The 22,893-nt window shown below is 39.3% G+C and overlaps 1 protein-coding gene across 1 annotated transcript in view; it reads left to right on the top strand.

Moving 5' to 3' along the window:
- KIF6 (kinesin family member 6) overlaps positions 1-22,893 on the top strand; it is a 399,233-nt gene that overhangs the window by 188,385 nt on the left and 187,955 nt on the right. The window contains exons 11-13 of the mRNA XM_007197919.2: positions 13,446-13,551; positions 14,392-14,530; positions 18,851-19,066. Of these exons, the coding sequence (XP_007197981.2) occupies positions 13,446-13,551; positions 14,392-14,530; positions 18,851-19,066 (461 nt within the window). The remainder of the gene's footprint in view (positions 1-13,445; positions 13,552-14,391; positions 14,531-18,850; positions 19,067-22,893) is intronic.

Here is a 22,893-nt window from a genome sequence, read left to right as displayed (position 1 = left end):
AATCAGTGTGATACACCATATTAACAAATTGAAGAATAAAAGCCATATGATCATCTCAATAGATGCAGAAAAAGCTTTTGACAAAATTCAATACCATTTATGATAAAAACTCTCCAGAAAGTGGGCATAGAGGGAACCTACGTCAACATAATAAAGGCCATATAGGACAAACCCACAGCAAACATCATTCTCAATGGTGAAAAACTGAAAGCATTTCCTCTAAGATCAGGTACAGGACAAGGATGTCCACTCTCACCACTATTATTCAACATCGTTTTGGAAGTCCTAGCCACGCAATCAGAGAAGAAAAAGAAATAAAAGGAATCCAAATTGGAAAATAAGAAGTAAAACTGTCAGTGTTTGCAGATGACATGATACTATACATAGAGAATCCTAAAGATGCCACCAGAAAACTACTAAAGCTAATCAATGAATTTGGTAAAGTTGCAGGATACAAAATTAATGCACAGAAATCTCTTGCATTCTTATACACTAATGATGAAAAATCTGAAGGAGAAATTAAGGAAACACTTCCATTTACCATTGCAACAAAAAGAATAAAATACCTAGGAATAAACCTACCTAAGGAGACAAAAGAGCTGTATGCAGAAAACTGTAAGACACTGATGAAAGAAATTAAAGATGATACCAACAGATTGAGAGATATACCATGTTCTTGGATTGGAAGAATCAATATTGTGAAAATGACTATATTACCCAAAGCAATCTACAGATTCAATGCAATCCCTAACAAATTACCAATGGCATTTTTTAGAGAACTAGAACAAAAAATCTTAAAGTTTGTTTGGAGACACAAAAGACCCCAAATAGCCACAGCAGTCTTGAGGGAAAAAAACAGAGTGGGAGGAATCAGACTCCCTGACTTCAGACTATACTACAAAGCTACAGTAATCAAGACAATATGGTACTGGCACAAAAACAGAAATACAGATCAATGGAACAAGATAGAAAGCCCAGAGATAAACCCACACACCTATGGTCAACTAATGTATGACAAAGGAGGCAAAGATATACAATGGAGAAAAGACAGTCTCTTCAATAAGTGGTGCTGGGAAAACTGGACAGCTACATGTAAAAGAATGAAATTAGCACACTCCCTAACACCATACACAAAAATAAACTCAAAATGGATTCCAGACCTAAATGTAAGACCGGACACTGTAAAACTCTTAGAGGAAAACATAGGAAGAACACTCTTTGACATAAATCACAGCAAGATCTTTTTCGATCCACCTCCTAGAGTAATGGAAATAAAAACAAAAATAAACAGATGGGAACTAATGGAACTTAAAAGCTTTTGCACAGCAAAGGAAACCATAAACAAGACGAAAAGACAACCCTCTGAATGGGAGAAAATATTTGCAAACGATTAAGGGACAAAGGATTAATCTCCAAAATATATAAACAGCTCATGCTTCTCAATATTGAAGAAACAAACAACCCAATCCAAAAATGGGCAGAAGACCTAAATAGACATTTCTCCAAAGAAGACACACAGATGGCCAAGAAGCACATGAAAAGCTTCTCAACATCACTAATTATTAGAGAAATGCAAATCAAAACTACAATGAGGTATCACCTCACACCAGGTAGAATGGGCATCATCAGAAAATCTACAACAACAAATGCTGGAGAGGATGTGGAGAAAACAGAGCCCTCTTGCACTGTTGGTAAGAATGTAAATTGATACAGCCGTTATGGAGAACAGTATGGAGTTTCCTTAAAAAACTAAAAATAGAATTATCATATGATCCAGCAATCCCACTACTGGGCATATACCCAGAGAAAACCATAATTCAAAAAAACACATGCACCCCAGTGTTTATTGCAGCACTATTTACAATAGCCAGGTCATGGAAGCAACCTAAATGCCCATGGACAGATGAATAGATAAAGAAGATGTGGTACATATATACAGTGGAATATTACTTAGCCATAAAAAGGAACGAAATTGAGTCATTTGTTGAGACGTGGATGGATCTAGAGACTGCCATACAGAGTGAAGTAAGTCAGAAAGAGAAAAACAAATATCGTATATTAACGCATGTATGTGGAACCTAGAAAAATGGTACAGATGAACCAGTTTGCAGGGCAGAAGTTGAGACACAGATGTAGAGAACAAACGTATGAACACCAAGGGGGGAAGGCCACGGGGGGCTGGGGATGGTGGTGTGATGAATTGGGCGATTGGGATTGACATGTATACCCCGATGTGTATAAAATTGATGGCTAATAAGAACCTGCTGTATAAAAAAATAAATAAAATTAAATTAAAAATTAAAAAAAACTACATGTGGAATTTAAAGAGGCAGTTATTCATAGCTAGGGATTGATTACTTTATATTATTTTAATCTCTTATTTACCTTTGTTCTAAACCACTGAACCTTTCTATGTCTACTGAAGTTAAAACGTTTGGTCATATCAAGGTATATATATATATATATGCCTTTAATAAATTGAATACATGCAAATATGAATTGACAAAATCAATTTTTATAACTTTTCAAAAGACTTCATCATTGCATTTTATGAAGTTTTTTTTTAGTGTCTTTAAAGTTATTTTATTTTAATTAAAAATTATTTTAAAATAGTGTTTTTAAATTCCATAAACTGAAGTACATGACCAGGAATGTATTTTCCTATAACTAGGCTATATCTTCACTGTTAAAGAGGCAAACCAGTCTGGATTTTGATTTGGTTGTTTTGTGTTTGCTTTTTCAAAGCACTGAAAGTATCAAGCAGTTGTGTAGCTCTGCCTTTGAGGTGCCACGTAACTGCTTGGTGGAGGTAAAGGGAATATGTGTTACTAAGAGAAATCTTGACAGTAAACTCTGCATAGGAATTTCCTCTGTATCAGCCAAACCAGGAACTTTCTGGCCCCTACTGCTATTGAAAAGAGCTCATTCCAACAAAGTGGCTGACAGTGAACTCAGTTCCTTGCACATGAGGGTCCATGTCTTTCACTTACTGGTTAGGGCTTGGGGATCATCTAAATGTATATAATACTTGTCATAGACCAGAGAATTCTAAAAGAAAAAAAAAAAAAAAAAATCTTGAAGTAACCACCTTTAAGCCAATTGGGAATAGTTCTTTCAGCAGAATCGAACAAAAAACAAACGTGAAACTCATGACCCTGAAAAATATTTGTATAGTTTCCTTTGGTTGTAGTCCTGTTGGCACAATCTCAGCCTTCAGTTTTTCATGTCCTGTGGATTGTAGTTAACCATAAATTGTGAATTTATTGCTCTTATCTGAACTTTCCTTTTATAAATTATGTGCTTTTCCAACACTGTATGTTTTAAAGGGCCATACCCCATAAAAGAAGCTTGTCATGTTAGCAGAGTCAAAATAAGGCTTTCCTTCAACCCCCACCATTGGGTCTCAAGAGACCCCATTGTTGCATCTTGTTAAACATTATTTTCTTTGAAATGCAAGACACAACGTTTATTTGATGATCTCATTGCCCTTGTTGTTTGCATCTTTACTTATTTTTTAAAAGTCTGTAGGAAAGTTCTGAATTGAAAACACAAATTTAGTGTATTAGGGATTATGGCAAATGGAGGACATTTTTCTGACTTGATTGAGAGGCTTTGTGATATGCGTGGAAAGAGTGAGGGTTCCTGATTCAAAAGACCAGTTTTTAAATCCCAGTGTTTCAGTTTCCTAACTTGTAACAGTATGCAAGTTACTTAATTTCTATGAGTGTTCCTGTCCTCATCTGTGAAAGAGGGAAAATAATTTTTAGGTTTATGGTACAGATAAATAACAGAATACATGTGAGAGTGCCTGACATGTAATGGATGTTCAATAAAAGTAATAATAAAATAACTAGGGGAAGGCAGTTATAAAGAGAACCAGACTATAATATTCTGTTTAATTCTTTTCCCACTTAAATAAGAAAACACGTAAGGTCGCTAGCACAGTAGCCAGGACATAGTCGACCATCAAGGGATGTTGTTACTCGTTCATTTAACGTTTCAAGTTACTTCTTTGTTTGGTTTCCAGGGCCAAAAAATGTGTATATATTCGTGACTCAAAGTTCAACAACAGGTTGCCTTGTTGTAATGCTTCTTAAACATTAGTGCATACACGAATCACCCGGGAATGTTGTTTAAGTGCAGATTCAGCAGGTCTAGGATGGGGCCTGCGATTCTACATTTCTGCAAGGCTCCCAGGTGATGCATCTGAGGTTGGCCTATTATTTTTCACACTAAGAACAGCAAGGCATCAATGGGCCAGACAATAAATACCTTCTCTTTGATCCTTGTATTACCTTATTTCATAGTGCTTAAAGAGTTTAGAGATGATATTATTTAGCACATTTTACAGATGAGAAATCTGTGACCCACAGAGGCTGATGAATTAGTTGACAGTTGAGATCATTCAACCTAATTGTTCAACCACCTTCTTTACCTACAGTGATGAATATTTTTAATTGTGTAACTATTCTCTCATTCTTCCTATTTAGTTATATTCCTAGAAGTTAAGAGTTATCAGGTTTCCTTCTATCTTTATCATTGTTTTCCAGCTTTTTAAAAAAGATCTTTGCTTATGTTGATATGTAACTCTAGTTTGTCAGCAACCCCATTGCTTAACCCTGTCGGAGACAGCCTATCCTTGCTGGTGCCGTGCTTAGTGGCAAAATGACTGGTAGACGTCGGGCAGATTTTGATACTTGTTGGTATAATTAGTACCAGTTAAGTTTTTCAATCAGCACTCATTTCTAGCCCTTTAGAATGAACTGCCTATTCCTCTCTCAGAACCAGTGAGAAGCCAGATGAACCATCAGTGCAGGGATACCAGGCATTTCTATGATTCTACCACCAAACAGCCCTGACCCACCAAGTGGGTTATCTTTTATCCACCTCACTCTTTCCAGCTCAATATCAGAGGACAAGGTCCTGGTGTTTTGCACTCCCTAACACTGTTTTTCATAAATTCCCTGGAATACTGTGTTGTAGGACACTTCTGCTACCCTTGTCCCCCAGTTACTCCCTGGGGCTCACCTCTCATAGCTGTCCCAGGGGTTTAGAACCAGCCAGGGTTTCCATACCCCAGCTTAGGTATGCTCCTCTTACTAATGCCCGTTCCTCTTTTCTCCCAGCTTTGCCACAACCGGTGACATAGAGATATGGTTTCTAGCCCATTTTGAGATGCTAATGCTGACAGGAACATGTTAATAATTTTTTTTTTTTACAAACAAAAATTATTTTAGAATAGTGAGAACGTCATAATCATGCTCAGTGTATAAACAATGAAATTCATTTAATAAACAGTTGAATGTAACATAGTCATAAAAATATTGCAGAAGAGCAAGTTTAGCTTGGATCACTAGTCTTTATTCTCACAAGGAGATAATAAATGTTCTTGAGCCGAAGGCAACTGGGCAAAAATCTCAGGATTTTCCTTCCTTCCTTCTTTCCTTCCTTCCTTCCTTCCTTTCTTGTCTCTTGTCTTCTGTCTTTTTGGGTGTGTTGCAGGGTACTTGCAGAATCCTTGTAAAGGGATTCATTATTAAACTATCATAATATATCATGAATATTTTAATGTCAGTAAGTATACCTCTTCACCACCATTTTAAACAGTTGCTTAACTATGTACATAACTAGGCCATAATTTATTTAATTTCCTAATGTGGGACATTCTGATTCTTTTCCTACTTCTTTTGCTGTTATAAATCATGCTGATCAGTGACCTTATTAAGATCCAAGCAACTGCTACTCAGTTATTTCCCTCTTGTCTATTCAACTATTTACCTCCTCAAAGAATTCTAGAAGGTATGGCATTCCCTTTTAGAAATGCATTGCCCAGCATGATATTCAAATAAATTTAGTAACTTTGCTACAGTATGGTAAGCATAGTGCTTAAACCTTGGACTCTGAAGTCAGCCTCCCCAAGTTTGAATCCCAGCTCTGCTGTTTGCTAGCTGTATGACCTTGGGCAAGATATATAACCTCTCTGTACTTCAGTTCCTTCGCCTATGATATAAGGACAATAATAGTACTTAGCTCATCTAGTTGTTGTGCAAATTAAGGAAATGATGTATTCAAGGGGTACAGACTAGTAGCTAGCATTTAGTGCTTGCCCAAGTTATATTAGCTATTGTTAACAACAATTAACTTGCTTTCCCTTTTTATTCACACTACTAAGCCTAAATTTCTACAAAAATATGGCTACAGACAAAATTTCATTTCTTTGGCAAGAAATATTGGGAGCAAAAAGGGAGGAGTACAGTGGTCTTGAGGGGGGAAGGCACATGTTAGGAATTATGGTCAATTCTTATGGTGTGGTCAGATATCAAAATTTATAGTTCAGTGGAATTGCTGAACTAGGCTACAGGCTGTCAGAGCTAGCTCATCAGCAGTCAATTTGGTGGAAATAGGTATAGTCACCAAACACCTACCAGCCAAGTTATGTGTTCAGACACATGTAGATTATCTACCATCTTTCTTGTCCATATGAACTAGAACTGAATGGCATATGTTTATTTTTACTTCTTCAGTAGGATTGGAGACCCCTCAGTGGGAGCAGTGACTAGGTATGAACTTGGGAACTATTTTGGGAGATAGGAAAATGCAGGGAATTTGGGGTCAATTGTTCGCTCTTAACTATGAGAGGAGTACATCGGAAACATCTGAATTAGGCATTTTTCTGTACTTTAATTATTAGACCAACTCCTTGGTTGATAAGAAAATTAATTCAACAATAAATCATTTAATGTATGAAAGAAAGACCAGGCATTTTTCTCTTATCTAAAGAGGCTATGTTGTCTCAAGCACTGAGAAATAAATTGCACGTCAAAAGACCTGATTTTCATTCTTAGTTTTATATCAGACTAGTCGAGTCTCAGAATGGGTAAAGCAATCCAGCTCTTTCATTTAGGCAGAACTTCTTCACCATTTCTTTGGATTACGTCCCTGGTCCTCCTTGTATCCAATACTATTATTGTGCAGGACAAGAGTCTTGATGGAACAGCCAAAGTCCAGGGAGATTGAGTGATCTGTGAGTGGTCACTCAGCTAATCAGCAGGCCTGTGTTTTACAATGCTTTCTTGTGAACTAGGAGTTCACTTCAGCCCTGCTTCATGGGATCTTTCCTAAAATATTTACTTTATGATCAAACTATACAGGAGAAATTATTTTCTAAAGAAAAAGCAAGATGGAAGAATTAATTAACCATTGCTTCTAACCTAGTATTGGCTGTTTGAAATGTTAGGGACACTGGAAACCAAAAAATGCTTTTACTCCAGAGAAAGGGTATATCCTAGAACTAATGGTAATTTTCAAAGTTCCAGAATTTTTGCTAAGTATTCAGGGAAAATACAAATAGATACACATTACTATTTTTTGAAGCTTCATTAATTGGCAACTGTACATCCAGGCTTCCTCATGGGTGACAGAGGAAAGTAGCAACTATGAATATGTTGCCTCAATATCCATCATGAGAGGCTCAGGACACCCATACTGTGGAATATTATATAGCCATTAAAAATAAAATAGTTCTGGGACTTCCCTGGTGGTCCAGTGGTAGAGAACCCACCTCCTTCCAATGCAGGGGATGCTGGTTCGATCCCTAATTGGGGAACTAAGATCCCACATGCCACAGGACAACTAAGTCCGTGTGCCACAGCTATTGAGCTCATGCACCTCAACGAGAGAGCCCGCATGCCAAAAACTGCAGAGCCCATGCAATCTGGAGCCCTAGCTCCACAACCAGAGAGAGAACACCTGCATACCACAACTAGAGAGAAGCCCAAGCACCGCAACAAAGAGACCACGCACTGTAACAAAAAGATCCCGCTTGGTGCAACGAAGATCCCATGTGCCACAACTAAGACCCGATGCAGCCAAGAAATAAGGAAAATAAATAAATTAAATAAATAAATAAATATATATTTTTTAAATTGAAATAGTTCTATTATATATGTACTGGCAGGGAATATTATTTGTGGTAAATTGTTTAGAAAAATAATGATACAGAACTCTATTCAAAGTGTGATCTCATTTTTGTATAAACAAACAAAATCTACAAATGTACATAAGACTAAAAGTATCTGCTTCGTTAAGAGTTAGAGGAACATATTTCAACTGTTAACAGTGGATTATCCAAAGTATTGAGAATAAGAAGATGAGAATGGAGGTGGGGAGGGGAGTGTTTACTTTTTAATTTATTCACATCTGTGTTGTTTGGAATTCTTTTCATAAACATCTATTTTTATAATACTTCACATTTTTTAAAAAAGTTTTAAAAAAACATTAAAAATTTTTGTATCAGAAACTAATCTCTCTGTGTGTCTGATGGTTTGAAGCCCTATTTTAGAAGGAAACATTGCAAATAATGCAAAGAAGTATCCCTCCACCTGAAGAAGCTCCTTAAAAATTACAATACAAATTGTCTCATACTTGGAAGCATCAGTTGTCATGTGTCACAGATTGTAGGAAGAGATAAGAATTAAATCTAAAGCTGCTATCTGAAGGAAATCATTACATCTTATTTGAGTGGGCTGATAGTAATAGTGAAAAGAAAGTGTGTACCATTTAAACTAATGCTGAAGGTGTGCAGATATTTTCAAAACAATGTGAGGAAGATAGATTTCGGCTGTATGATGATAGTTAGCATAATAGATACTGATCACCATTCTTACACCTTCCTTATCAAGAGTCTTATCCCAACATAGAGGGAATCATTTCCATTGATTCTATATTGATGCTCTAGATACAGGGTAGGGGAGAGGGAACACACGGAAGAATAAGAGTTAAGAATTGCCCCATGATATTGACCTGCATGAGCTGCTTGTATATTTTGGAGATTAATCCTTTGTCAGTTGCTTCATTTGCAAATACTTTCTCCCATTCTGAGGGTTGTCTTTTCATCTTGCTTATGGTTTCCTTTGCTGTGCAAAAGCTTTTAAGTTTCATTAGGTCCCATTTGTTTATTTTTGTTTTTATTTCCATTACTCTAGGAGGTGGGTCAAAAAGGATCTTGCTGTGATTTCTGTCATAGAGTGTTCTGCCTATGTTTTCCTCTAAGAGTTTGATGGTGTCTGGCCTTACATTTAGGTCTTTAATCCATCTGGAGTTTATTTTTGTGTATGGTGTTAGGGAGTGTTCTAATTTCATTCTTTTACATGTAGCTGTCCAGTTTTCCCAGCACCACTTATTGAAGAGGCTGTCTTTTCTCCATTGTATATTCTTGCCTCCTTTGTCAAAGATAAGGTGACCTTATGTGCATGGGTTTATCTCTGGGCTTTCTATCCTGTTCCATTGATCTATATTTCTATTTTTGTGCCAATACCATACTGTCTTGATTACTGTAGCTTTGTAGTATAGTCTGAAGTCCAGAAGCCTGATTCCTCCAGCTCTGTTTTTCTTTCTCAAGATTGCTTTGGCTATTCAGGGTCTTTTGTGTTTCCATACCAATCCAAAAATGGGCGGAAGACCTAAATAGACATTTCTCCAAAGAAGATATACAGATTGCCAACAAACACATGAAAGAAAGCTCAACATCACTAATCATTAGTGAAATGCAAATCAAAACCACAATGAGGTATCACCTCACACCAGTCAGAATGGCCATCATCAAAAATCTACAAACAATAAATGCTGGGGAGGGTGTGGAGAAAAGGGAACCCTCTTGCACTGTTGGTGGGAATGTAACTTGATACAGCCATTATAGAGAACAGTATGGAGGTTCCTTAAAAACTAAAAATAGAACTACTGTACGATTCAGCAATACCACTACTGGGCATATACCCTGAGAAAAGCATAATTCAAAAACAGTCATGTACCACAATATTCATTGCAGCACTATTTACAATAGCCAGGTCATGGAAGCAACCTAAATGTCCATCGACAAATGAATGGATAAAGAAGATGTGGCACATATATACAATGGAATATTACTCAGCCATAAAAAGAAATGAAATGGAGGTATTTGTAATGAGGTGGATGGAGTTAGAGTCTGTCATACAGAGTGAAGTAAGTCAGAAAGAGAAAAACAAATACAGTATGCTAACACATATATACGGAATCTAAGGGAAAAAAAAAAAAAGGCCATGAAGAACCTAGTGGCAAGACGGGAATAAAGACACAGACCTACTAGAGAATGGACTTGAGGATATGGGGAGGGGGTGGGGTGAGATGTGACAGGGTAAGAGAGTGTCATGGACATATATACACTACCAAATGTAAAATAGATAACTAGTGGGAAGCAGCCGCATAGCACAGGGAGATCAGCTCGGTGCTTTGTGACCACCTAGAGGGGTGGGATGGGGAGGGTGGGAGGGAGGGAAATGCAAGAGGGAAGAGAAATGGGAACATATTGTATATGTATAACTGATTCACTTTGTTATAAAGCAGAAGCTAACACACCATTGTAAGGCAATTATACTTCAATAAAGATGTTTAAAAAAAAAAAAAAGAAGAAGATGTGGGACATATATATAATGGAATATTACTCAGCCATAAAAAGGAATGAAATTGGGTTATTTGTAGAGACATGGATGGACCTAGAGGCTGTCATACAGAGTGAAGTAAGTTAGAAAGAGAAAAACAAATATTGTATATTAACGCATATATGTGGAATCTAGAAAAATGGTATAGATGAACTGGTTTGCAAGGCAGAAATAGAGACACAGATGTAGAGAACAAACGTATGGACACCAAGTGGGGGAAGCAGGGGTGGGGGTGGGATGAATTGGGAGATTGGGATTGACATATATGCACTAATATGTATAAAATAGATAACTAATAAGAACCTGCTGTATGTAAAAAAAAAAAAAACGGGTGAGATAGACATGTACCACAATGTTCATTGCCACACTATTTACAATAGCCAGGACATGGAAGCATCCTAAGTGTCCATCGACAGATGAATGGATAAAGAAGATGTGGCACATATATACAATGGAATATTAGCCATAAAAAGAAACGAAATTGAGTTATTTGTAGTGAGGTGGATGGACCTAGAGTCTGTCATACAGAGTGAAGTAAGTCAGAAAGAGAAAAATACCGTATGCTAACACATATATATGGAATCTAAAAAGAAGTGGTTCTGATGAACCTAGGGGTGGGACAGGAATAAAGACGCAGATGTAGAGAATGGACTTGAGGACACCGGGAGGGGGAAGGGTAAGGGGATGAAGTGAGAGAGTAGCATTGACATATATACACTACCAAATGTAAAATAGATAACTAGTGGGAAGCAGCTGCATAGCACAGGGAGATTAACTCAGTGCTTTGTGACCACCTAGAGGGGTGGGATAGGAGGGTGGGAAGGAGACACAAGAGGGAGGGATATGGGGATATATGTATGCATATAGCTGATTCACTTTGTTATACAGCAGAAACTAACACAACATTGTAAAGCAATTATACTCCAATAAAGATGTTAAAAAATTAAAAAAAAAAAAAACTGAATATCCCAGCCATCAAAATGCCTCACCTCCTTTGAAACAAGCACACAAGTGATAACAAAGTTTTGGGGAATCAGATTTTTTTACCTTTACTCCATTCTTTAGGGTTATTGGAAAATAAATATATATTATTTAATCCAAATTATTTAAAAAATCTTTCCTCTTAGATAACTTGATAAAAATAGCCTGAATAAACATATTAGCACATATATATGTACTCACAAAAAGACAAATACTGTATGATACCACTTATATGTGAAATCTAAAAAATACAACCAACCAGTGAATATAACAAAAAGGAAGCAGATCCACAGATACAGAGAACAAACTAGTGGTTACCAGCGGGGAAAGGGAAGAGGGGATGGGAAACATAGGGCTAGGGGATTAAGAGGTACAAACTATTCTGTATAAAATAAGCTACAAGGATATATTGTACAACACAGGGAATATAGCCAATATTTTATAATAACTATAAATGAAGCATAACCTTTAAAAATTGTGAATTGCTATATTGTACACCTGTAACATACAATATTGTACATCAACTATACTTTAATAAAAATAAAAAAAAAAAAAAAGAATTGCCCCATTGTGCTCATAAACTAATAGAGGAGCCAAGGTGCTGTGCAGACCCTGGAATGCCATGTAGACAGTATAAGCACACGTGATGCCACAAACTAAACCAGGACTTCATGAAGGGGTGGATGTTCCCTCCAAAGGCAGGTGTTTGTTTTCTATTTTTCTTTGTTTTAGAATAGGAAAAACGTGAAAATCATTGTAAGTAGAGGGGAAAGAGTCAGCATGGAGAGGTGATAAGGAGGGAATTAATCAGGTAACCCTGATAGGAGCCTGAAGAGAGCCTAGGGGAGAGGTTGGCCATGAGAAGGAGGAAGGATAGTATCCAAAATATTTAAAAGAAAGAAGAGGACCTGAGTAGTAAGACAGAGACTCTGGGAGGTGAGGAAAAGGAAGCCGAAGGAGCCCCCTTGAACAGCTTTGACTTTCTCGGTCTAGTGAGAAGCTGCATTATTGATGGAGAGTGAAAGAGTAGTGGCGGGCCTGAGGCTGTGGAAGGATTTGGAAGAGCCACTGTGAATACTGTATGTCAACCAGGAATGATTAAAAGGGTTTGGAGCATCACTGAGGTCCCAGCTCAGGCTGAGTAGCATGAATTTTTTTTTGAATTTTATTTTATTTATTTTTTATACAGCAAGTTCTTATTAGTTATCTATTTTATACATATTAGTGTATATATGTCAATCCCAATCTCCCAATTCATCACACCACCACCCCCCCCCCCGCCTCTTTCCCCCCTTGGTGTCCATACGTTTGTTCTCTACATCTGTGTCTCAACTTCTGCCCTGCAGACCAGTTCATCTGTACCATTTTTCTAGGTTCCACATATATGCATTAATATACGATATTTGTTTTACTCTTTCTGACTTACTTCACTCTGTATGACAGTCTCTAGGTCCATCCATGTCTCTACAAATGACCCAATTTCGTTCCTTTTTATGGCTGAGTAATATTCCATTGTATATATGTACCACATCTTCTTTATCCATTCGTCTGTCAATGGGCATTTAGGTTGCTTCCATGACCTGGCTATTGTAAATAGTGTGAGTAGCATGAATTTTTAATGAAACTAATTTTTTTAAAAAAACAAAAACTTTTTCACTACTCTCTGTAGCAATGTTGCAGCTAGGCACAGGGGCATAGAAAGTCAGCTTGGCTAGAATGCACATTTTGTAGAAATCAAATGATTATTGTATTAAAAGCTGCATGTGAAAAGTCATTGGAAATTAGTCAAATAATTTCATCATTTCCAGATTTCACTTTGTCAATTTGTTTCTTCCCCCTTAATGTTTATAGTCAAATCAGATAACCATATTTTCATAAGGAAGTGAGAACAATATCCCGTACTTCAAATGTTAACCAACAAAGTAATGCCATTAGAATTTCTAAAGTTTCTAGGTCATAGTTGATTCTCATACATTATGTATTTTTTAGGCTGGAAAAACGAATAACATCCTTTTTGGAAGACCAGGATCCAGAGAGTAAACTAGAGGTTGGCGCTGATATGCGTAAAATTCATCACTGTTTCCATTATTTAAAGGTAAATTTAAACATTTCCACTAGTAGAAGCCATTGTCTGCCGTGTTCAAACTGTAATAAAGCTTTCCTTGTTGACCAACTCTTGAAATGTTTAGGACCTAGCTTCCCATGTCTAGAACAGTAGGATCTTCAAATCAATGCTGAGAGGATCACTGAATTTCTTCAGAGGTTGTATCTTACTTCCCAATGAGTAAGCTCAGACCATGGGCTTCTAAAGCTTTTGCCAGGAATCTCTACCTTCTACACAGAATAGTTCCGTGTTCAAAAACTACTTATTTTGAAGCTATATCAAAAGAATTGTGTCCTTCATTTTTCTGCAGCAGCTTCAGCCTTAGGTTTTCCTTTCATGATGACACAATGGCAATATCGTTAACCTCTGCTTCTGCCTGACTTGTAATTTGGCATACTTCATTAAGATATTAGACGTTTGTTGTGAGTCTGCTCTGGACCAGGCGTAGGGAAGGCAAAGTTGAATAAGTAAGTCATGGAGAAGACAAATGTGTAAAGAATAATTAGAATACATGATAAGTGGTTTTTAAAAAAGTGTGAATTAGTGGTATGGGGTTATGGAGAAAGGGAAAGAGTTCAAGAGGAGATAATGTTTGAGCAGGAATTCCCTGGTTTAGGGAAGCAGAGATAAGATAAGGGGGAGGGGAATGAGGAAGGAGGACAGAAAGAAGACAGGCAGGAGGAGCAAAGGCAACTGCATTGCAAGTCAAGGAGTCAGAGGAGGACACACACGCCTGATTTGTGCAAGGCATTGGTAAAGGCGAAAAGAATCAAAGAAACAAAGATATTTGGAGTTGAGGTATGGAGACTAAGCTCTTGTTTCATCTTTCAGAAACTATTGAATGACAAGAAGATCCATGGAACAAGCATAGCCTCCTCTGAAATCAAAGATCAAAACAGTCAAGAACCATTAAAAGAGGAAGAATATAAAAAGCTACGAGATACTCTACAGCAGAGGGACAATGAAATCAGTATCCTTTCTGAAGTGATTAGAAAGTCTTCTTCTACTGGCTTGAAGCGGGGAACACTTAGCTGTCTTCCCCTAACCACACCACCCAGCTCCCCACCCAGATTCCAGCTCACATTGCTTCTTTCCATTTAGAAGTAAAATATCCCTTCGGCAAACACGTGGTAGCAACTAGTAAAAACCAGAGTTGCTATAAAAGAAAAAAAATTACTTTGTTTTTAGCCAGATATAGTTACTATTATGAGAGATATTTCAGTTTATTGAAAAGCATGGGCTTTCTTACACCATGTCTCAACATTAAATTTCTTTTAGTATATTTTTTGACTACTCTGCAGTGCTCTTTCTGTTTTAGTCCTGAGCCAGTAAAGTTAGCTGGTTATCTTTAGCTAGCTGACCAGACACTGGGCTGACCACAGCCTCACCATGGCCCAGAATTTGTGGCTGGTGCGTGGGTGAAACTCAAATGATGGCTGAGAAATGACAAATGGTATTTAGCTTATGAAGAGTAGAGATTGATTTAAATGTAACTTTTTATTTAAAAGCCAGATCTATTGCTTTGAGTTCCACTTACAAATGTGTAGATGAGTGTTGGGGATAGAAGTCTTACGGCTCTAGGAGACAGCACATATTGGGTGCTGAAAATGGTTAGCAGCCCACGGGAGCTGCCTCTCTTACAGACCAGGTGATTACTGCTAAAAAGCCCCTATTGGGTGGTTAGACCTCAGGTCTCCCCAGCATTTCTTCACTATTGTTTCTTATTTTATCTTTCAAGCTTCTTGCAAAAGATTTGACATTTTCATTACATTTGCAGGCTTTACACATGCACAAGCAATGATTTCAGTCAGTTCTTTATGAGCAAATATTTTTGTTCCTTTCTTAAAAATTACTAAAAGACATTTTAGCTTTAGCTATTGTGCAAAATTCCTAAAAATAGCCTACATGAAGGAAATCCAGTAATAAAGAGGTAAAACCAAACCAAATATGAGGTAGGCACTCTGCCTGATTAACTTCAGTCTCTAATTTTAGTTGAGTATTAGCAGACCCTGTATGTCTGATTCAAGTGAGTTTGAGCTGCTTTATTATCCGGCCAGTAACAGTAGATTCGACTGTGCATTACACTCCTACACAAGCCCTTGTCTCTGAGCACTGCCCACAATGTTGTCACCCTTGCATTCCTTTTCCTCTCTCCTACCCTATCCATCTCCAGAGATGGTCCCAGCCTAGACCTCAGTTCTGGCCCCAGCCCCAGTCTGAGCTCTGCTTCTTTTCCTGGCCTTGATCCTAGTTTAGGATCATCTCCCCTAAATACTCCTACCAACTCCTTAATCCCCTTCTGGGCTTATGAATGTCTGTGTGTATGGGAGGAATGAAATGAGATATGACAGAGAGGGAACAGTCTAGGCTGGTTCATATATGTTTATTTTGAAAAGGGAGTGAGAGAGAGACATACATCATTCTTCACTGGTAAATCCAGGTACCGCTGTCCATGTGGGGCTGCACTGGATTCTTTACTGACTGTGAACAACTCCAGCAGGGTCCCCGCCTTCTGGGACTCATATTTGCAGTGAGGGTGTATGGGAGGCATGGTGAAAAGAGCACTGAACTTAAAGTTCACACCCAGGTTGACGTCCTAGCTCCTCATCCCTTGTCTCTGTAACTACCCGGTGAAGCTGGTTCTTGCCAGCGTCGCAGTGCCGAGCAAAGTCAGTAAGCTGCCTTATGGCAAGTGCTCTGAGCGCTGTAGAGTGTTAGGTCGTGGAAGATAGGACCCCATAGACAATGGGCAGACTCAGAAGAAGGAAAAAGAGCATCTAAGATGTACTCGTCACAAAGCTTACATTTATCAAGGGCTAATGACCAAGAAAGGCTCTTGAAATTTCATAGTATCTCACAGTCAGGTTGGAGAACATTTTCATATCTTTTTTGGTAGAACCAAGAAAGCCAGGACACTGATAGGAGGAGTGAGAAAGATACGGCTTAGAATAGGAGAAAAAGTGACAATACTTGAGCTCAAGAAAAGATAGTACTGCAAACAAAATGACAGTGAGCAGCATGGAATGTTCTTGGAAAGGGAGGGAAAATGGTGTCATCTCAGTGACATTATCAGTCTGAATAAAGTTCAGACATCCCTTCACAAAACACATAACGGTGACGCTTAGTCCCCAGCACTGCACTTGGCATGAGCGAAGGCCCAAGTGAAACGGGAGTGGGAAGGGGGGCAAGACAAAGGAAAGGTGAGAGGAAGGGAGGCAGCAGAGAAGCTGCATCTCTACTGTGGCCTTTATGAGTGTAAATCAGATGAAGACCGTCGAGGGACTGCCCATTACACTTAGAGCAACATTCACTCTCCCTCCTCCGGATTAGGCGGCCACACGTGGTCTTGCCCCTGCCCAGCCCCTGGCTTCGTGTCTTCCTCCCCCACCCCGTACGTGTTCGGCTGCGGTCAACAGCGGCCTTTCTGTCGTTCTTCTAACACCCGGTTTCTCGGCCTCAGCACTGCTGCCACTGGGGCTGTCCTGGGCAGTGGAGGGTGTTGAGCGGCATCTCTGGCTTCTACCCACTGGACACGAGTAGCAGCGCCGACCCCCCCCCCAACTCCAGAAGGACAACCCAAAATATCTCTAGGCGTGGCCAAGTGTCCCGTGGGTGGTGAAATAGCCCCTGCTTGGGAACCACTGCCCAGCTCATTTCTCCTTAGGGTTTCGGCACTCGCCACTTCCTCTGCTTAGATGCCCTCCCTCTGTCTGGTTCTTGTTGTCATTCAGATCTCAGCTTAAATGCCACTTTAAAAAAAGCCTTTCTTGAGGCTTGAACCTTTCTTGAGCACGCAGTGGAGAGCGTCCACTCAGTCACTCTTGACTTTTTAAAAATAAGCATTCTGGCACTTTTACCCTCTAATGTCGTGTGTGTGTGTGTGTGTGAGAGAGAGAGAGAGAGAGAAAAAGAGAGAGAGAGAGAGAGATCTGTCTTTCTCCAGTAGGACATCTGCTTCATGAGAGCAAGAAACCAGTCTGCCTTTTCATCTTTCTATCTCTGAGCCTAGAATACTGTACTGCCTGGCACACGGTATAAGCTCCAATGAGTATTGTTGACTGAGTGAAGGAAAGGACGTTTCCATGGCCGTGCACAAAACAGTGAAAGTGTTTGATGGTCTTGCTAATCATCCCCACACAGCGGAGTAGGGGAGCTGGGCAGAGCCAATGCCTAGACACCACAGAAGTTGTGAACACCTTTGGTAAATACAAGCTTTTTTGAGGCGAAGAATGGAGGCCATGTCAGGGCATGCGAGAGAAAAACTGATTGTGCTTCCAGACATCACCAAAAAGCTGAGGTCAAAGCTGGGGCGGAGGATGGAAGTCAAGTGCATTCCATGTTACCTGCGCAAGAACGAGTGTACCTGGATGCCCCCCCCACTCCTTTCTACTTAGCAGTCTTCCCTCCCACGCCACCTTCGTGTTTCCTCAGACTCCTGTTTTAATGAAGCCATCTCTAGGGCTGGAGAAAGCCTTGAATTCATCTCACTGCACATGCAGGTAGAGTTCTGAGATTCTCAAGAGGGAGTATCATCTTTTCTCTTCGTGATGGCAGAACCCCTTAGAGTTCTAGACATCTTGAACCTGAAAGAACAGTGAAGTAGGGTAGAAAGGAGTGATTTTATCACTCAGCATCAGTGCTCCTAATAGATCTAAATGGCCCACAAAATTGGCATTTTAAAATGATATATCTTTACCAATAATTCACCTCTTTTCGGTGAAATTAGAGGGACCAAACATTAGAGACTTTTTAAGAAAGTGACTTGAAGCCCCATTCGAATGTACACTAAAGAAGCATGTGCTGGACATGGGGGTGCTCTGGCCACCAGAACTGACTCGGCTGACCTGCCAGCTGGGGGGTGGGGGCTCTGGCATCCTCCCTCCCTCCCCATCCTGCTGCCTCCAGAGCAGCTTCCTGCATTAAAGTCCTATTTACTCACAGGTGGAGATGTAGTTCCACTGTCTACTACTACCTGGTGTTCATTTTCCTTTTTATAAACCCTTTCATAAAAGTTTTAAGTCCGAATTAGTTTAAACTCAGAAGATTTTAAAGACCTTTGGGTTTGCTAATTTTTCGTATAATGGTGATGGTGCGGTATTGAAAGCCCGGCACTCTCCTAAAATGATCCATCACTGTATCAAGGACCTCAGGAAGGTGAAGTCTTTCTTTAATCCATCTTTACTGCATGACAAATAGCAAATATTATTGGGAATATTAATCTCATTTGAAAATGAGTGTTTTGATCATTATAATCTAGCATGAGTCACTAAATCCTTAAGTCAAGTTGTAGATATTTTGGTAAATATGTTAAAGAAGGAAAAGAAGAAAGCTCAGGATGCCCTCCACTTCTCCAGCATGGACAGAAGTGAACTGAGATGCTCCCAGAGCTCCCCCTTCCCACCTGGGAACCCGGAAGGTCCGAGGATGTTGCCACCCTCAGCTCCCACTCAGGCCCCAGACTCCAGCACTTCTCAGTACAGATCCAGTTTGCTCCATGGAAAAACAGGTCAGTTATATTTATTTATATACATAAACTATATAACTGTAAATAGAAAACATAGGCTGTCAAATTATATATCCATATAAAAAGTAAACAAACATGTAAATGATTATAATTTTATTATTATATTCATCATCGTAAATCTCATCATTTTTAATATTACTAACATTTCTTGAAGTTTTGAAGTTGTAGTAGAAGCAGCTGCGGCAACAATAACACAAAACCCCAAGTAAAGTATATCCATCCTAAAAAAAATATTCATTCTCCATAATGGAATGCAATGTAGCATCCTTTAGTTTTAAATGTGCAAGGACAAAAGCTCTCACAATTTATTTGTTAGAATTAATTTTTTATAACTATCAAATCTCTTAAATGCCAGTTTCTAAAGTTGATGACTGAACTGAAAACACAAAGTGTGGACTGTCACAGAGGCTGAAATAGAGGGTCCAGGACAACAGCAGAAAAGTTAACTCTAGAGAAGGGAACAGAAACGTTCCTCCAATAGAGGAGGGAAAGAATGATCATCACTAACGTGATGAAACACTGTTTATTTCTAAATCTAAATGAGCTATCTGCAGCAAAATAATTTTAAAATAAGATCACAGTCTGCCTTAAAGGACGATAAATACACACAATTTTGTCAGATAATAGGATTGACAGGGTCGGACTAACACTGAGCCACCTTCCCCACGTGTAACCTTTGATAAGTGTGTCGGTACTGCCACAAGAGCAACCACAGAACCATGCTAGAAGCCCAGGTTGGTTTGTGTATGTTACTCTTTCTATTAGACCAGCAGAGCATGATGTATAGTTACGTGATGAATGCCTTTCTCCTGAAGACACTGAGGAATCTGAAGTATGGAATGTACTAGAACAAAGGGGTGAAGAGCTTCCCTTTTGGCAACATAGGTTGAAATTTTCCGTGTAAACATTTGTTGGGACGGACAGCCTGACATGTGTGGTTTTCTAAAGGCTCTAGCTTGGGAATAATTAAAGAGTATGGTGTGCATTAAGAAGGACACTGTTTAGTTAATAAAGACAAGACTGAGAAGCCTGGAAGTGTATTTTGTGATGTTATATCCCTTTATCTCTTAATTCCAAATCTTGCTGTGAATATTTCTTTAGCAACACAGTAGGATAAATTCAAAATCCCAGGAAACAAAAATGCTATTTTTACCATTGATCGTGTTGGCTGTAGACAGGGAAAAGCAATCATTCTTCTCTGTGATCGTTTTCCATACCGTATTTCTATACTGTCTTATGGGTAACAGCTGGTTGGAAGAAAAGAGGTCCTCTGGTTTGGTGAATTCATTAGTTCAACCATCATATTTTTCATTCCTTTTTTCATTCCATATATATTTATTGAGTGCACACTTTGTTCTAGGTACTGTGCCGATTATTATCATATGTCTAGAGCTTTACATAGTCGTTACATGTACCAGGTACTATTCAAAGTTTGCTACCTGAATGAACTCATCTAATCCTTATTCTATAAGTTCTTGTTTTACCCCCATATTATAGATGAGGACATGCACGGACCAGCACAGTCCCTGACCTCAGAGCACTTACAGACTAACAGGGAAGAGAGCCTTGAACAATTAATTGCAAAAGTACACCTCTGTATGACTGGGGAGCACACACCAGGGAGGCTCTACCTCAGGTTAAGACCAGGAAGATCCAAAAGGGCCATGAGAGTAGGGGTGTGGCTGGAAGGAACATTGCAAGTAGAGGAATCACTTCAATAGCTTCCAAGGCCTTTGTGGTGGAAAGGAGCATTTTATGAAGTGGAAAAGGCAGGTGTGGTGGGATCCGGGGAGTGGGAGGCCGGGAAGACAGGTTGAGTGACATGCGTAGAACAGATGGCAGAGGACGCAGGACAGGACGACCCTTTAGGAGGCTGTTGCAGTCCAGTAGTCCCAGCCAGAGGATGGAGATGATGAGAGAGAGGTGGGAGACCAGAAACACTCCAGGAGGTAGTGTGAGCAAGGCTTGGTGAGTAATTGGCTATGGCGGGTAAGGGTGAGGATTGGTCCCCAGGTCTCTGGGTGGCTGGTGAGGCTCTTCACAGAGGTGATAAATGGTGCCTCCCATGGCCCAGCGACAATTGGCATCATTGGCTGTAGAGAATACAGCACTGACGTCTCTGCCGAAATGAAACGTCGCAATCAGTTCCTGTGTTAAAACCGCATGCTCATGATGGAAGGAACTCTCTTTACTGGCCTTTTCCAAAGACACACACCATTGTGCCTGTGCAGAAATGGCCTCTGATATCACTGCCCAGCCCCTTGCTGTATGCCAGACCTTTTCTATTTCTATTTTTTCTTGCCCACACCATCTCCCTTCTCATAATTATTCTTCCCCATAGTATCTCATAATCTCTCTCCTAACTCATGATTATAGTTAACTTTTTCAGTAACTCTTTTTGTCCCTTGATATTGCTATTGAGACAGACTGTAGTTTTGTTTGGAGGATGAGCTAAGTTCACTTGAATAGAAAATCACTGAAAAAATAATGGAAATTGTTTGCAAAGTCCAAGTACAAATGAGGTAAAAGAGTTTTGGAGAAAAGCCTTATAGCTGAAAGGGTTTTTGAGTTGTTTTCACTGTCATTGGATATAGTTCTAGCCATGACTTCAAGTAGAAATAGGCTCACAAATGGACTGATAATAATCTAACCATTTGGAGGAGGGATTGATGGGGAATTGATTTTATTTTGGCAAAACTACAGTTAGAATGAAAATTGCTGCGGGTGAATCAGTGCTGCAAAGCAACACGTAATGGGATAGTTTGTTGCAGTGTTTAACATCTTAGTAGGTGATTAGGCTTATATTCATGCACTGTTTTATATACAAGAGGCTTGTGTAAACTATACCAAATGCAAAAGTTAATAAGCATGTTGTTTGGATGGAAAGTACTACTGCCTTATGTAGGTGTTGTCAGACTCTATTAACCATCCCTGTCTTAATGCAGAAAGCAAGTCAATTTGACCATCTTCCACTCTGAGACTGTTGTGGAAAACTGTTTCCTCTTCAGTAACCCTCCCCCTTTTTCTATTCACCCCCACTTTAGGCTGAAAATGACTTCTTTCAAATTTCTTGTGTGAAAAGAAAATGAAACCCAACTCGTGGTACCCCAGAGAACCCCACCCCCAGTCGTTGCATGAGGTGCCCGCCAAGACAGAGGGAGGTTAGGGGCTTCAGGGCCTTTTGTTGTTTTGGAGGTTAAATGTCTGTTTCAGTTTTACTGGAGTAATGACAGGGATTGTTCAATCCCACAGTTTGCAAAGGGTCATTCATATTGTTCTCTTTAAAATAGAAGGAGTATTATAGTTTGGGGTTTTTGTTGTTGCTGTCTTGTTGTGGGTTTTTTTTTTTTTTTTTTTTCTGTTTTAGTTCTCTGGCTGCACGTTCCAAATAGTTACCGGAACCAGTCAATATTCCAGAAGTCCCTCATGACTCACCACTTCCTTTAACGGTTTGAGATGCTAATGGAACCCACTCCGCACAGGTGACGTCATTGGCATTTAAAAAGTGACCTGAAAGCCAAAGCCACGGCCTGGAGGCTCCAGACTCTTTTCTGTTACTCACTGAGGGAGAATTTGTTGAATCCTCCATATACGCATGGAGGGGCCCAGGGTACGTGTTGACGGAAGACTGAGGTGAACTGAGAAATGCTCTCTGGCTCTGGGAGCTTAATTTAAATATTGGGGCCTGGTTTAGTACCCAAAGAGCAGAGAATAAAATAACAAGCGCTATAAGCAGGAACTACAAGACATGCTACTACAGGAATTCAAAAGAGAAGGGAAGAGTTTTAATTAGTAGATCAGGAAAGACA

The sequence above is a fragment of the Balaenoptera acutorostrata genome, chromosome 10, assembly GCF_949987535.1.
Source record: "Balaenoptera acutorostrata chromosome 10, mBalAcu1.1, whole genome shotgun sequence".
Taxonomy (NCBI): Eukaryota; Metazoa; Chordata; class Mammalia; order Artiodactyla; family Balaenopteridae; genus Balaenoptera; species Balaenoptera acutorostrata.
This window is presented reverse-complemented; position numbering and strand designations above follow the sequence as displayed.